Raw genomic sequence first — 13177 nt, 5'->3', positions numbered from 1 at the left:
GTTGTTTTCTCTTCTTTTTTTCTGTAGAATACGTATTGTCGTTACCCAATAAAGCTTTGCTCATACCAAGCCTTCGATACTGCACGGCTCTGGAACACCACATTCGCTTAAAGCGATAATTGGTATTTGTTGCTTTTTGAGAAACAGGTTGAGTTCGTGAAGCTTTCTTTTGAGGCCTCTGCAGTTCCATTGCATGATTGCAGAGGCCTTGCGAGGGGAAGTAGTGGTGTTGGTTCGTGCATTCATAGTGGTTGAGAAGGTACGGTACATGCGCTCCCTGGGGAGTAGTATCCTGAAGCGGGATTGCAAAGGGATCACACTCTAATGAAGTTCGTTAGAGATTGCTGAAGCGGGAAAATAAGAGAAATGAGGTGACGCATGCCTAATGAGAGACATGAGCATTCATGTAGTGTCCTGAGGACGAGAAAAGCGATGTCGATGAACGCAGCAAACCTTGGTAATTGTTCATTGGATGTTACTTTTTGCGGCTGGTTTGATTCGGGTGTGTTGTCTGCCGTTTTTGGTGAGATGTGGTTTCTTGTGAACAATATGGGGGCTGCCGTACACAGTAAACTCGAAAACACCCTTTTCTGCTAAAAAAGGGTGCTTTGAAGGAAAAACACCCATTTTCATCCCAAAAGAATAATTGAAAGGTGTAAAAAAAGGCATTTTAGAAACTGTAGAGAAAATACACCTATTATTACACCATAAGCCAGTGTTAAATAGGGTGTTATTACATCAATACACCCATTTATCATACCTTTACACCTATCATGGTGTAAACGCAAAAAATGCAAAAGGGTGCTTTAAGGTGGCGGGATAAAAAATTGTGTAATTGATCTTTGATGTCGTACTCTCTGCACTGGTACTCTCAATTCAACAGGAAATTCGACAACGAAAAAATGGCTAGGAAGCAAGCGAGCTGGTGAAGATGATGCATAATGTAAAAACCCCGAGACTAGGGAACACGAAGGGACAGACACAACACGAAGTCTCAAAAAAGAGTCAGTCTCAGAAAAAAAAAAGTCTCAGAAATTCGAGTTGAGTTTATGTGCTGGCAGAAATACAATGGACAAAATAAATGTAACACTAAACTAAACCTTAAGCACAGGTCAAAATACTCTAGTACTTCAAAACTATCAATGTTGCAAATACCATAAAGTTTTACCGAGATATGTGGTACACGAATGTGTGATTAGTGACATTGGTTGATTTAGTGGCATAAAAAGCCGAGTAATCTAATGGTTTAAGGTGGTAAACAAAGTATAATACAAAGACAGGTCAGATATTCCACCTAGAATAGGACGTATATTAAATGAAAGTAGCAGTGTGGCATAAAAGGTTCAAGTTCTCACATCTGCACACAAAACAGCTGTCGTCCAGGACTGGTTAAGAAGTATAACACCTCGTGGAAATGCAAGTCCCACTGGAATGGTATGCACGTGTTATCTCCTGTGTTCGCGTTCTGTGTGTGGGCTACAGTAGAGCACTACGAGTGTTAATGATGTGCCTGTTTCCTAGCCGAGTAATGTACAAAGGCTCTGGCCTAAAACCAGCAGTGTCACTGAAGACAGAATACGTGTCACTCGCAGTGACCACATAAACGTGGTAATGACCGTAAAACTCTATGCTGGAAACTTCACGTGCTTCGAACACGATCTCCCTGTTGATGGAGTAGATGCCACAGATCTCGACGAATTTGGGCAGGTCATCATCAGTGACTTTGTGTGGCAGGGCCATCCCTGGTCCATAAGTAATGCTGCCACTTCTTACCGAACTCAACGTTGACACGTTTGTCACATGAACATCCTTTTGTGCGATGTAGGATTTGACGACATCTGGCACATGCTCCAGCAGGATTGGGCGACTGCCTGTTGTGAAAATGCTGCTCTCAGTTGAAGCTTGTGAGAGGACATACGCCTGCAGGAACTGATGTCTCATTGCCAAAGTATGAGTGATGTTCTTGAAGTTGTGGAGCTTTCTTGAGAGGTCCTTGAAATATTGGTGTTTTGATTCAAAACGCATTGCCCAGAGGTTAATTAAGGGGCCGTACTTGTAGATATATGCAGGGTAGTGGATCAAGTAGTGCGCCTTACATGGAACGCTTACTTCTGGAAAGAGGGCTTGGAAGTCCAAACAGAAGAAATGAGTCAGTCGTTGTAGGTATGGCACGTATCCAGTAGGTAGCTTCCGGCAAACCAATAGTTCAACTATCTGTCGCAGCAGAAGGTACAGCTCCCATGCAGTATTTGCACGAGGAACAGAGTCGGCAATATAGAGTGCAAAGTGCCGAAAAAAGCAATAAATTTGTGAGGCACTACCCTTCATTTTCTTTTTGCCTTTGAGAGCATCTGGCACTATCTTCTCTGGCTTGTTTTTTGAGTCACTTCTATCATACTTGAATTTTTCGATACGCTCGTTGAGATGATCAAGGGAAAAGAACCCACGAGAAATCAGGTGGTCGATGATGTGCATCATCGCGAACGGAATTACACCTTCAAAGATATCATGCATTATATCAGGTGGGAAATGTTCAGTAGCTTGAAATCCAGTGAAGTTGAAAGTGCAGGGTTCTCGCACACCATATAATGATAATGTGGGTATACCGGTCTTCAGCATGTCAAGGTGGTGTTGATGACCTTCCGGGGTACGAAGCACAAAATCAGTTTCCAAATATTTGTTGCTTATTTCGTGTCGTAAAGCCAAACAAAATCTGCATATCCTTCCGTTACTGAAGTTGCATTTAAAGCCTCCCAGTCTGTGAGATGACAAATTGTCTCCGGTCACAACGAAGATGGTTCCTCTCAACGTTTTTTCGTTCACAGTTACACCCTCATTTTCTAGTACTGCAATGTCCTCAATAAGGGCGGCGAAAACTTTGTGAAGACCATATTTTGAGGCATGCTTGTCTTTAACAAGTAGCAGAAGGTGAATCTGGGAGAGCGAAGATCTCGTGCTTTGTGGAAGGTTGAGAATCGAGAAGTACACTCCAAGGAGCTTGTGCTTCCCCCTCTTACTTCCCAAAGGGTCGCATACTTGAAATTCATCAGCATATAGCTGAATGCAAATCATTTCTTCATTCCCCTGAAAATATGAGTGGTCGTGAAATGCTGTCCCGTCAAAGACAGTCATCAAATACCCTTCTCCCTGTCTCGGGAGCAGAAATCACTGTAAATGTCGGGCACTTCCAACAGGTTTTTCAAAACCTCAAGTAGTGGCACGTAGTGAAAAACCTCCTGCCTTCCTCGTTCATTTGTTCCGAGCACAATGGTCCTTGGCTGCACAAATGGCAGGCTAGACTTCCAGTAGTCAGCCCTGTCCCCCTTTGTAGCCAACAGCTCCATGCCATCTACGATGGAAGACAGAACTTCTGCCCATTCTTGTATCGGCTGTGTTGTCAAATCATCTCTGAGGCCTTGAACATAGCAGATGACATCATTGGTAATCTCATTGACAGTGGTTTCCGGCAAGCGCTTGCTCTCTTTCCATTTAAGCAATAAGAGTGCGAACTGCTTCACGTGATCAGGCTTTCGAGCTGCTTGTGTACTGCCATACTCAGTTTGTAAGCTGTGCTGGTGCTCTTCATCATTGTCTTCTCCTGACATGTCAGATGCTATGTCGATGTCAGGTGAAGCATCTGTGCTTCTGTCGGTACCTGGTACCCCTTGGCTAGACCCAGGCTCTGTAGGCATGTGACTTGTTTCACCAAGAAGGAGGGCTTGGTGCTTGCGCACTACGTGCTTTCTATATGACGGGAACTGAACGAAGGATTGCATGCAACCAGACAGTCCGCAAACCCAATTCCTTTCATGACCATGGTCCTCATGGAGGTGACGAAACAATGCCTTTAGGGTACGTGCCCTCCACTGGCATCTCGGACAGCAGAACTGGTGGATCCGTGGCATCTAGAAGAACAGAAGTAACAATCAACTTGAATAAGGGAGCTTTACAGGCTCAGTCTCATAGGTGGCATACTAATGTGCTGTAAGGCCATGGCAACAATATGTCAATTCAAACCAGTTTCAACACAGTAACTCACACGTGGGTGTGGCCGAAACGAAAAACTGCAAAAGAGCAGCTACATTTCTTGACCGGGATAACTCAACGCCCAGTAATTAAAATTACATGACATAAAGGGTGTTTCACCTAAAGTGATAAATTATATTTAAAGAGTGCAATAAAAAGAAAAACTGGTGTTATTTTCCTGCTGCTTAAGTTACGAACATGTGCTGCGTCAAAGGTAGCACATGTCTGTAACTCAAGTAGCAGAAATGGGGCACTCGTTTTTCTCATACAGTATTACTTAAATATAATTTTTAATCACCTTAGGTGAACCGCGTTGTATAAGCGACCGATTAAAGCAAAAGTCGCTGGCATGGCGGTTCAACTGACGCTTAAATTTGACTCAAAGCGAAACGATTGGTACTGCTCACCGTGAATGACGTCGTCTTCTGATGTGATGTGCCCCTGCAGTTGCAGTCAAGTTGATTTCCTCATGACTGAGACGCCAATGACGGAACGACGTTATCAGCAGACGGGCATCGTTTTTGTGTTTCGCAGCGGGGCGAGAGTGTTCTGTTGAAGTGAGTGCACGACGAGGCCACTGTAGCCACAGAATTTCACAGATGAACTCATGTCACTATGTTACCCAAGCAAGAGAGATCCGACAAGCTTTAGCAGTTTTGGTTTCAGATAACCAATCAAAACCCGAAACGTTTTCAACAGGAACGAATTGGCGGGATCACATATGAAAAAATAACATTCGACCTGTAACAGGATAAACTCTAAACGGTAAAAACAATGCGGGCAATAGCTAATTTAGATATAGGGTGTCCGAAAAGAATGAATGAACGTTTTCTTTCTGCCACTTTTGCCTAGTAGCCAAGACTGCATCCAAGGCAAGCCGGTGTCGGTATTTGTCTTTGTGCCGTTTTGTGCATCTCTCCATTTGGCAGTTGCTTGGCGGTTTTTTGTATGCGCAGTTTTTGGGGTTTTCGACGGAATGCCGGCGGTGGCATGTTTAGTTACCATACCGCACGTCGACATCAGACGAAAATGCCAACTACAAGACGGTACTCTCTCAGCATTGAAGTTTGCTATCACCGCGTCTGCCGTTTTGGCGCCTCACGTAAGCGAAGGCGACAGGTTTCAGGTATGTTCGGCCTTTTATGATAACTACTTGTAGCGTGAGCTGTAACCTTCCCTGTTTCGTTCCTTTTTAGATTCTCGACAAAGATTTCAATGAATATGTTGACCTGGATGAACGTGATGAGATACCAAATATGTCAACTGTTCGCGTCTTCCGACCATGTGCGTCATCCGTATCAAGTAATGTATGTGCATTTTTGTGTTTACGCGCGTTTCTGGTGATTGTAGAATCACTGCACAACAATTTTTTTGTAGCATTTTCTGTTGCCATGTAACAGTTGCTATTGCAACAGTTTTGTTTCGTTTATCGTCCTGATAGATCGTTTTCTGTTTGTTGAACTTGTCTTTATTCTGCGTACAGTTACGGTCATGTAGCGACCGATTCCTATATTATCACTAATGTTTAAACCAGATTACGACCGCAACACGCATTAATAAGGGAACTGGGAACAGTGCTCCATCTGTGGGGTAATCAGACTGCTTTCGGTGGTTGAAGCATTCTTTATTAACCCAGGATCAGTGTGAAACCCCGCCATGCCGATCACCTGCACAGTCAGCTTAAGAACCCCAGCCAAGCACATCTGACGGCAGGACATTTCGCATTGTGACGTGAGTGCTGTGGGCACGCTTATGTGTTTTTTAATGTGACGGTTCCCCCACCCACGAAATAAGGCCTACATTGTAACATCTAACAGTACTTAATGAATGTGGATTGCTACTTAACTTCACTCCCTTGTGCCATCTTTCACCGTGTCGTCGTCTTGCTTTGTTGCTTAACAGGAATGACGCTGATCATGACGGCACAGGGTATGCCTTCCCCGACTTTGGGCCTCTTCACGCTTTGCTAAAGCCTCATGCACCCCTCACGTCATCTGTGCACAAAAAAGTCGTCAATGTCCTGTACCAATCTATGGTTAAGTGCAGCATGTGAGTTTGAGCAAATCTAATTGCTCCAGTTTTTCATACTACAGTCTTGTCTGCAGCCTTGCTTCAGCCCCTTGTCTTCCGTCTGTACTGTCATGCTCTGACTGTTTTGCCTTTGAACACCTTGTTCTTCACAGGATGTATCATGAAGTGTTTCTTTTACCTCTTGGGAGCATGTTTCATCGCTCTTGATATGCAGCATCCCAGTGTAATGGCTAATTGGGGCAGTTGGGGTAATGGCACCTCGTTACACGTCATATCAGGGTTTTCGACGACTGCTGCATTTGGCTGTTGCTCTCACCAGGCAGCGGGACCTTATTGCTCCTCTTCTCTGCGGCCACCTTGTGAATTTTACATGTTTCTTTCGTGTTTGTGAGCAAGCTAGGGGCTTTAGTTATGGGTGGCATTCCATGCTTTCGGTTTTTACTTTTGCGCAGACTGGGCAAATGTTTTTGAGTGCTCATCTATTTCATGTCGGCGTTTTTTGTTCTTTTCGTTTTCCAGTCATCAGCAAACATAAATCGCGAGTTACCAATGTTGTCCTAAGCTCACCTGACGGAGCCATAAGTAGTGACCTCGGAACAGTTGCGGAGGGCCAGTTTGAGTTTGAGTTTTTCCCTCGCTTTAGAAAAATTCGGCCCAGAATGGGTTAAAAAGTTGGTTGGTTTTATCCGTGTTTAATTATGTACACCCAGTGGGCCCATCTTTTATTGCTATTTAATCATGTTTCTCACTTAAAGCTGAAGTCTTGCAACCCTAGATGTGGGGGGCAAGAGGAGTATTGCCCCCCACATCTAGGGTTGCAAGACTTCAGCTCCAGCAGCAGCAAGGCACCGGGGGCGCACGTTACACCGCTGCAAGGTAACAGGCAGCTGAAAAAGAGAAAGCTAGCTAACCCTATCTTTTTTCTTGATCCTGTTATATTTAATGACTACAACGTGAACAGAAATCAAAGGGAATCCTCTGACTGACCACATAGAATTCGTGTTGCATTGCTGAGTTTCTAACAGTCCGTGTGAAATTACTCAGGTGGCTTGGGCAGGGGTGGTGGACACAAGGAAAAATCCTTTCTCATCAGTTATTGTCTCTTTCTTCTCTTTGCTACATGTAACATATTTTAGACTGGCTGCAAATTTTTTCTTCATTGGGAAATTGATTCTCTGGTATGCTTTTGAGTGAATAAGTGCAACTATCCCCAACTAAAATTTCAAAATTAATTTTGTTATAGTACACCAAGCAGGGGATTCTATTTCAAAGTAGCCTGTCTGTTCCTGGAGCGATATCCCTTTCTAGCGGATGTAATAGGGGCAGGACATGTAAGTACTCGTTACTGATAGGAATTGCTATACTGGATGGTACTGAATACTTTAATAGACATTATTTTTTTATTTTCGGAAACAGTGCGCTTCACAAATACATGGATACAGGGACACTGGACTCTATATGTGTAGTACTTGAGCTACAAACAGATGCTACCCTCTATGTAGTTTGTGACTCAAGCAGCTGAAAAGTTGGAGGAACCGACATTCAGTGGAGACTGAATGTTGCCGTCGAAAAAGTGCCATTTCTTTAACGCTGAAAAGGCGTCACCAGATTTAGAGCGAAGGACTTGTACCGCCGCCGTCATCGCTGTCTATACCATTTCCAAACCTTATTGAAAATTGTTCTGAGGAGCCACGGGGGTTTATGAAATACAATCAGGAAAAAAATGGCATGATGATTACCCTGCTATGTCCATCAGGAAAAAATTTGAATAGGGGCGAGCATTCCCTTCTGCTGCTTTGCATTCACATTTGCATCCTACCGCTTTGCATTCTGCTGTCTGTTTGCATTCCTAATCATTGCTTGTGATAGAGACGCTTTGAGCTGGGCTACATGTATTTGTTGTGAACTGCACTTCCCTGGAAGGATGTCCTGCTGCTTTTTTCCAAAACTGTGTGACCAGTCTTGCCTCATGTGATAATACATGATGTCCCATTTAAAGTCTTTGTGGAGCAGTGGAGTTACCCTTCAGAGCATGCTGACACCGTGGCCAACGGTTCCTTGTTATTCTTTGCATTGCCTTTACGTTTCTCTGCACTTTCAACCACAGGAGTCCTGGGTTGCCTCTCTTAAAACAAAATTTAAGAACGAGCGTCGCAAGTTGCCGAGTGACCAAAGGCTTGTAGAAAACAGGGCCAAATATGGAGGACAGAAGCGAAAGAGGTCTGAAGAGTGTGCGGAAGAGACGCTGACAAGGCGTAAACAACACAGGCTAAGCACAGCTGTATGTACATTGTGCCGCTACCTTACTATGTTTCAACCAGTCCTGGGCAGTAACTAAGCAGAGTTGTTACTTAAGGGTTAAGTTACTTTTCAAAAGTAACGTGACGTGGAAATAACTGTAATGTTTTTACAATTTTATCACCCTTTCGTTGTCAGAGCTTCTTTCACAACAAGTAACAAAGATAACTAAGTTACTTTTGCTTGGTGACTAATGCTAATAGTTACTGTTTTTGAAGCAGTAGCTGTAACTAGCTAGTGACTATTTTTGGCAGATCAGCTGCAAATGTAACTCAGTTACTTTTTGGAAGTAACTTACGCAAGACTGATTTCGATTCCTTCCGTGTATGTAGCAGAGCGTGTTTTGGTTACTTGCAGTATACTGCAGCTGTGATTGATGGTGAAGACAGTTGTAGCACTCGAGAGCACGAGAACTGGCTTATGAAGGAATGCAAGAGCGATGCCCCAGATGAAGACCTAATTGATCTAAGGATGAGCCTGACCATGGAACAACGAACTGCTGACATTATAAGGCTCCCTGTGTCAGTCACAAAGCGCACATATCCATACCTGATGGATTCAGCTAGGGTATGCTAGTTCTTGTTTAGATGCTGTAGGTGCTATATTGGTCAAATTCCTTGTCATTCAGTTCTTCAAGGAGTTCGAGAGACGCCATGGTCAACATCCCCTGCAAGGGACTGCTGTTGTTTTGCAACAAGTTCGGGCTCTTGTATTGAGACAGAAGATAAAGTGCAATGAAAAGGTTCGAGAGCTTCTACTTGCTGCCACAGAAAGAGGAGATGTTGGCTGCAGACGTCAAAAACGTAGGTTATTTTATGTCTCATACAGCCACATTTCTTCTACGTGCATACAGTGCGTCCCAAGATAAGTTGACCAGAACACTTCACAAGGAGAGCAATAAACGAGGTGCCTTCTTTTCGCTTGCAGCTCCTGCGCTAGATCCTAACTGGGTTATTTGGGTGCTACACTTTCTTGTTGTAAAGAAAGGCATTACTTATAAAATTCCTTTCAGCAGGAAAGTGCAGCACCTGATAACCCGTCTCACGTGGAGCCCAAGGTAGTGCAAGCGTAAAGAATGCACCTACAGAAACCTGAGGCTATATTTGTGGTACTTGAGTTACAAAGACAGCCTCCGATTTCCGCTTATCTTCGGACGCCTGTAGATAGCATTGCATGTATAATATGCTAACTCACATATTCTACATTTTGTTTTGGGCCGAGGAGGCTAGCAATTCGGTGGCGGGTACGCATTGCTTACGCACGCTGTCCCCGGAGGGTACGTTAAGCCGTGTGCCCTGTGTGTGAGATTTCACACGCATTAAGGAACCCTCTAGTGGTTAAATTTAATCCACAGACCGACCACAGTGGCGTCCCTCATGATTGTACTTGTCTCGCGACGTAAACCTTGAATTATAAAACATTGCAATTTGTTCTGGTGATTGTTTGAGGGTTTCCATTCTGATGTTCCTACACTCCTTTTGCATATCACAATTACATGTAATATAAAAGCTGTTGGACAGATCCCCAAGTAATGCTGCTGTATTTTCAGATCGGATGGACACTCAAACTCTGCAAATTCTAAGTGAATGTGTCAAGGAGGCAGACTCACCAGGGCACATGTTTGTCAGAGATGTAAGTACATGTGATTCCACTTCAAACAATGGGGCACTTCATAGGGGATTTATCAAGAGATTGTCGGGCGTTTTCATGGGAAATCAGGCGGAATGAACCAATCACCCTGTTCGCTTTTTTCTAAGTCCTGATGCACGTGAAAGCTTGGATCTTGGATGTGCTGTGCTTTGGTGGCGGGATACGTGCACATTCTTAATGAAAAATGTTATTAAAACAACTAATTTCTGTGCAGCTGTTCCTTGCAACCTTTCGATATCGTAGCTTGGCAACCATGAAATGCAAGCAGTTGATATTTCTTGCACAATGTGAGCTGCAATAACTGGTTGTTTGAACTTATATTTGGGTACGGCATGTCACAAATGGGGTCAAATTGTGATGGAAAAAATGAATAGTTTATTTTTAAAAATCGTGAGCTTCTCATGACTCACCATGCTTCCATTACACTGATAGGAATTATTTCATGTGGTTCTCTCTCTAAATGAGCGACAAGTGGTCTTGGAAGCACAAAAAAAAAAAAGATTGGATTTACGTGACTGCTCTGAATTAATTTCATTTAAGTTGCTGATTTGAGCTTTACCTCTTAGACTGATTTGCAATCTGGTACGACGACTAAGAATGTAGTTCAGCTTCAGCAGCCTAAGGCCACTAGAATAACCGGAATACTTATTTTCATTCAGTATTCGACTTGTTCTTTGGCAATTTATTTTTCACTTTTTCTTTGTTGTTTGATTGTTTGCCATATTCAATTCGCTGCTCGACATGGCCAGAAACATTCAGCTCCACAGAGTGCTCTAATAAACATAACTTGTAATTTATTATCGATTTGGAACCTCCTGAACCCGGTGTTACTACTTGCATGTGGATATCCCGATTGCGCAAGTCCCTGAGTAGGTTTGAACCAATTGGTAACGGTTCAAACTGTTATTTTACCTGCGCTGAACCGATAATCATTAACTGAACACAAAAAAATCAACGGTTCTGGCCCCTGCTTTCCAGTACGTAGATGTGGGGTTTACAGACAGTTCACAAAGTTGTTCCTCTTGCTCACGTTTGCAGATCTTTGTTGTTTTCACTGTGAAATGGTCTTTCTGGTACCAAATATGCTGAGGTTTTTTGTATGGTGTAGGCACCCACCAGATGTCTATAGAGGCATGATACGTCAAAAATGTGCAACCTTGGGGACTCATTTCTTATATTCGCACACTCACCACGCTGTTGGTATTGCTCACAGTCATTGCTTGTGATTGCAGTCAAAACTAGAGCACCGCAATGGGCTGGGCTAAAATTGGCAGATACGGGCAAGTCGGGTTCAATATTGCCGGGCCTGGACCTGGCTCGGGTTTCGCATCAAATGGTTGCCATCTCGGCATCATGATAAACGCACCTGATCATCCCAGAATTCAGGAGTGTTTGAGAGTGATTACCTTAGCCGACTGCCAGGAGTCCTTTAAAACAGTCACTGCGACAACATAAAATTGCCCAAATGCATTTTTCATTTTCTTTTTTTAAGCTCCTCACAAAGAGAGCGAGAAAAGGAAACCAGGGGCCATTGTTTTGACACTTCATGGCGAGCAGGTGCCACTCTTGACGTAGCTTCCGTATGTAACCCAAGTTGTAGAAGAGCAGCCCTGGGTTTACCTTTATCTTTCTGTTTCTGAAGTGCTGTGTTCCCAGCTTTCTTTTTGTGTGTGTATTACAATACGGATGTCGTTAGAGATGAGCACAGAAGCTTTTTGCATTCTGGTCGGGTAAGACCTGCAAAGCATACATTTTTATTGGAGGGCACAGTCTGAGTTCTCGCCTGAATACGTCCAATACTTAGAGGACAGAGAGGGTAGCATAAGCGGAGGCAAGCTGGTGGAGTTGTGTCATTGTGTGTGTTTGAAATAGCCCAGACTCATGCTTTTTCCACCGTGGTGCCTGATATTCCCCTCCCTAGCAAAATTTGAAAAATTTGATTTTAACACGATTTTTCGTGACAACTGGCTTCATAAACTTCTTTCTGTGTCATAGCATATAACGGCAATGAATAAAAATTTGGAAAAAACTTGGGAAAAACTACGGAAGAGGAAAAAAATTTTCTGTGCGGTCAAGAGTACACGTGCTTTCCTGTGACCATTGGCATTCTGCATGGTGGCTTCACAGCAACACTCTGAAGCATAAGGTGAAGGCCATGTTAAGGCACGGGTATTGCCTGACTTGCGTTTACAGTTTTATCTGATTTCTTGATGATGCACACATGGCGGAGGCGCTAATCTGGCTCAAATGCCATAATGCTGTGGTGTAATACCACTGGGATTGTATTATTTCACTTTAACATGTTATTCTGAAGGGAGGTCTTAATAAGCAACCACTGGCCATTTTCATAAAACTTTTGATTACATACTCTCTCATTCTCCAGGCAAAATGCACAGCGAAAGCTATTGAGAATGAGAAAGTACTCAGAGGTTTATGAATATGGCCCCAGGCTTACCATTTTTTTGCAAAGCTATTACAGTTCATGTGAAGTTACCTTGCACAGTAAAGCTAAGAAAGCTAGCGGCATTAAGCATGATACCTCCATGTAGGGGAACAGTGAGGTGTTCAATAGCTGAAAAATAGTGCAAATGTAACTGCATCATGTTTTTTTTTTTTTTTTTTTTAAATAAGCATCTGGGATCCATAGTACATCACAGTTCCTGGAGGCACTTGGGCATATCCTGGACATGGGGTGCAATTAATTTCAGCTGCTTGTATTTCATGGTTGCCAAGCTCTGACTTCGGAAAGTTTCGAGGAATTGCAGCATAGAAACTAGTTGTTTGTAAGAAGCATCTTTACGGGATGAGTAGGAAAAAATTTGACCATATTCAACTGCCAGTGCTTCCCAAGATCTGGGCTTTCACATATTCCAGAAAAAAAAAATGAAGACATGCCTGATGTCACGTACAACACGATCCCCACCGCTATTAGTAATGTCCCTATCACACATAGTTTCTCCAGGACCAGCCTCTTCAAGTGTACCCCACGATCGTTTTCACCGGAAGTAGCATCGAGGATGCACAGCACATGTTTCTTCATGTGGACAAAATTCCACTTTTTCGAATCATTGACCTGGAAGAGGGACTAGCAGCACTGCTTTCAGCTTACTGGAACTTCCAGATCATGTACAACCCAAAGACATACAATGTATTGTGCACTCTTGAGAGGCTC

At 43.4% G+C, this 13177-nt stretch overlaps 2 protein-coding genes across 2 annotated transcripts; one reads left to right on the top strand and one right to left on the bottom strand.

Moving 5' to 3' along the window:
• Positions 1-1476: 1476 nt before the first annotated feature.
• On the bottom strand, positions 1477-2478 carry LOC135388173 (uncharacterized). The gene has a single exon (XM_064617559.1). The coding sequence runs from the start codon at positions 2476-2478 to the stop codon at positions 1477-1479; it is 1002 nt and encodes a 333-aa protein (XP_064473629.1).
• Positions 2479-5002: 2524 nt separating this feature from the next.
• LOC135388166 (uncharacterized) lies at positions 5003-6131 on the top strand. Its single transcript, XM_064617546.1, has 3 exons — positions 5003-5152; positions 5223-5284; positions 5929-6131. Exons 1-3 carry the CDS (start codon positions 5003-5005, stop codon positions 6077-6079), a joined length of 363 nt encoding a protein of 120 aa, XP_064473616.1. The 3' UTR covers positions 6080-6131.
• The last annotated feature ends 7046 nt before the right edge of the window (positions 6132-13177 follow it).

Source organism: Ornithodoros turicata, chromosome 1 (assembly GCF_037126465.1).
Source record: "Ornithodoros turicata isolate Travis chromosome 1, ASM3712646v1, whole genome shotgun sequence".
Taxonomy (NCBI): domain Eukaryota; kingdom Metazoa; phylum Arthropoda; class Arachnida; order Ixodida; family Argasidae; genus Ornithodoros; species Ornithodoros turicata.
Note: the sequence above shows the minus strand (reverse complement) of the source record. Positions and strands in the feature narration are given on the sequence as shown.

Bases quoted from the DNA above. Each gene is read 5' to 3' on its own strand.
- LOC135388173 (XM_064617559.1), bottom strand. From the start codon at position 2,478: ATGATGCACATCATCGACCACCTGATTTCTCGTGGGTTCTTTTCCCTT.
- LOC135388166 (XM_064617546.1), top strand. From the start codon at position 5,003: ATGCCGGCGGTGGCATGTTTAGTTACCATACCGCACGTCGACATCAGA. The intron at 5,153-5,222 runs GTATGTTCGGCC...GTTCCTTTTTAG, and splicing joins GCGAAGGCGACAGGTTTCAG to ATTCTCGACAAAGATTTCAA. The intron at 5,285-5,928 runs GTCAACTGTTCG...GTTGCTTAACAG, and splicing joins CGTGATGAGATACCAAATAT to GAATGACGCTGATCATGACG.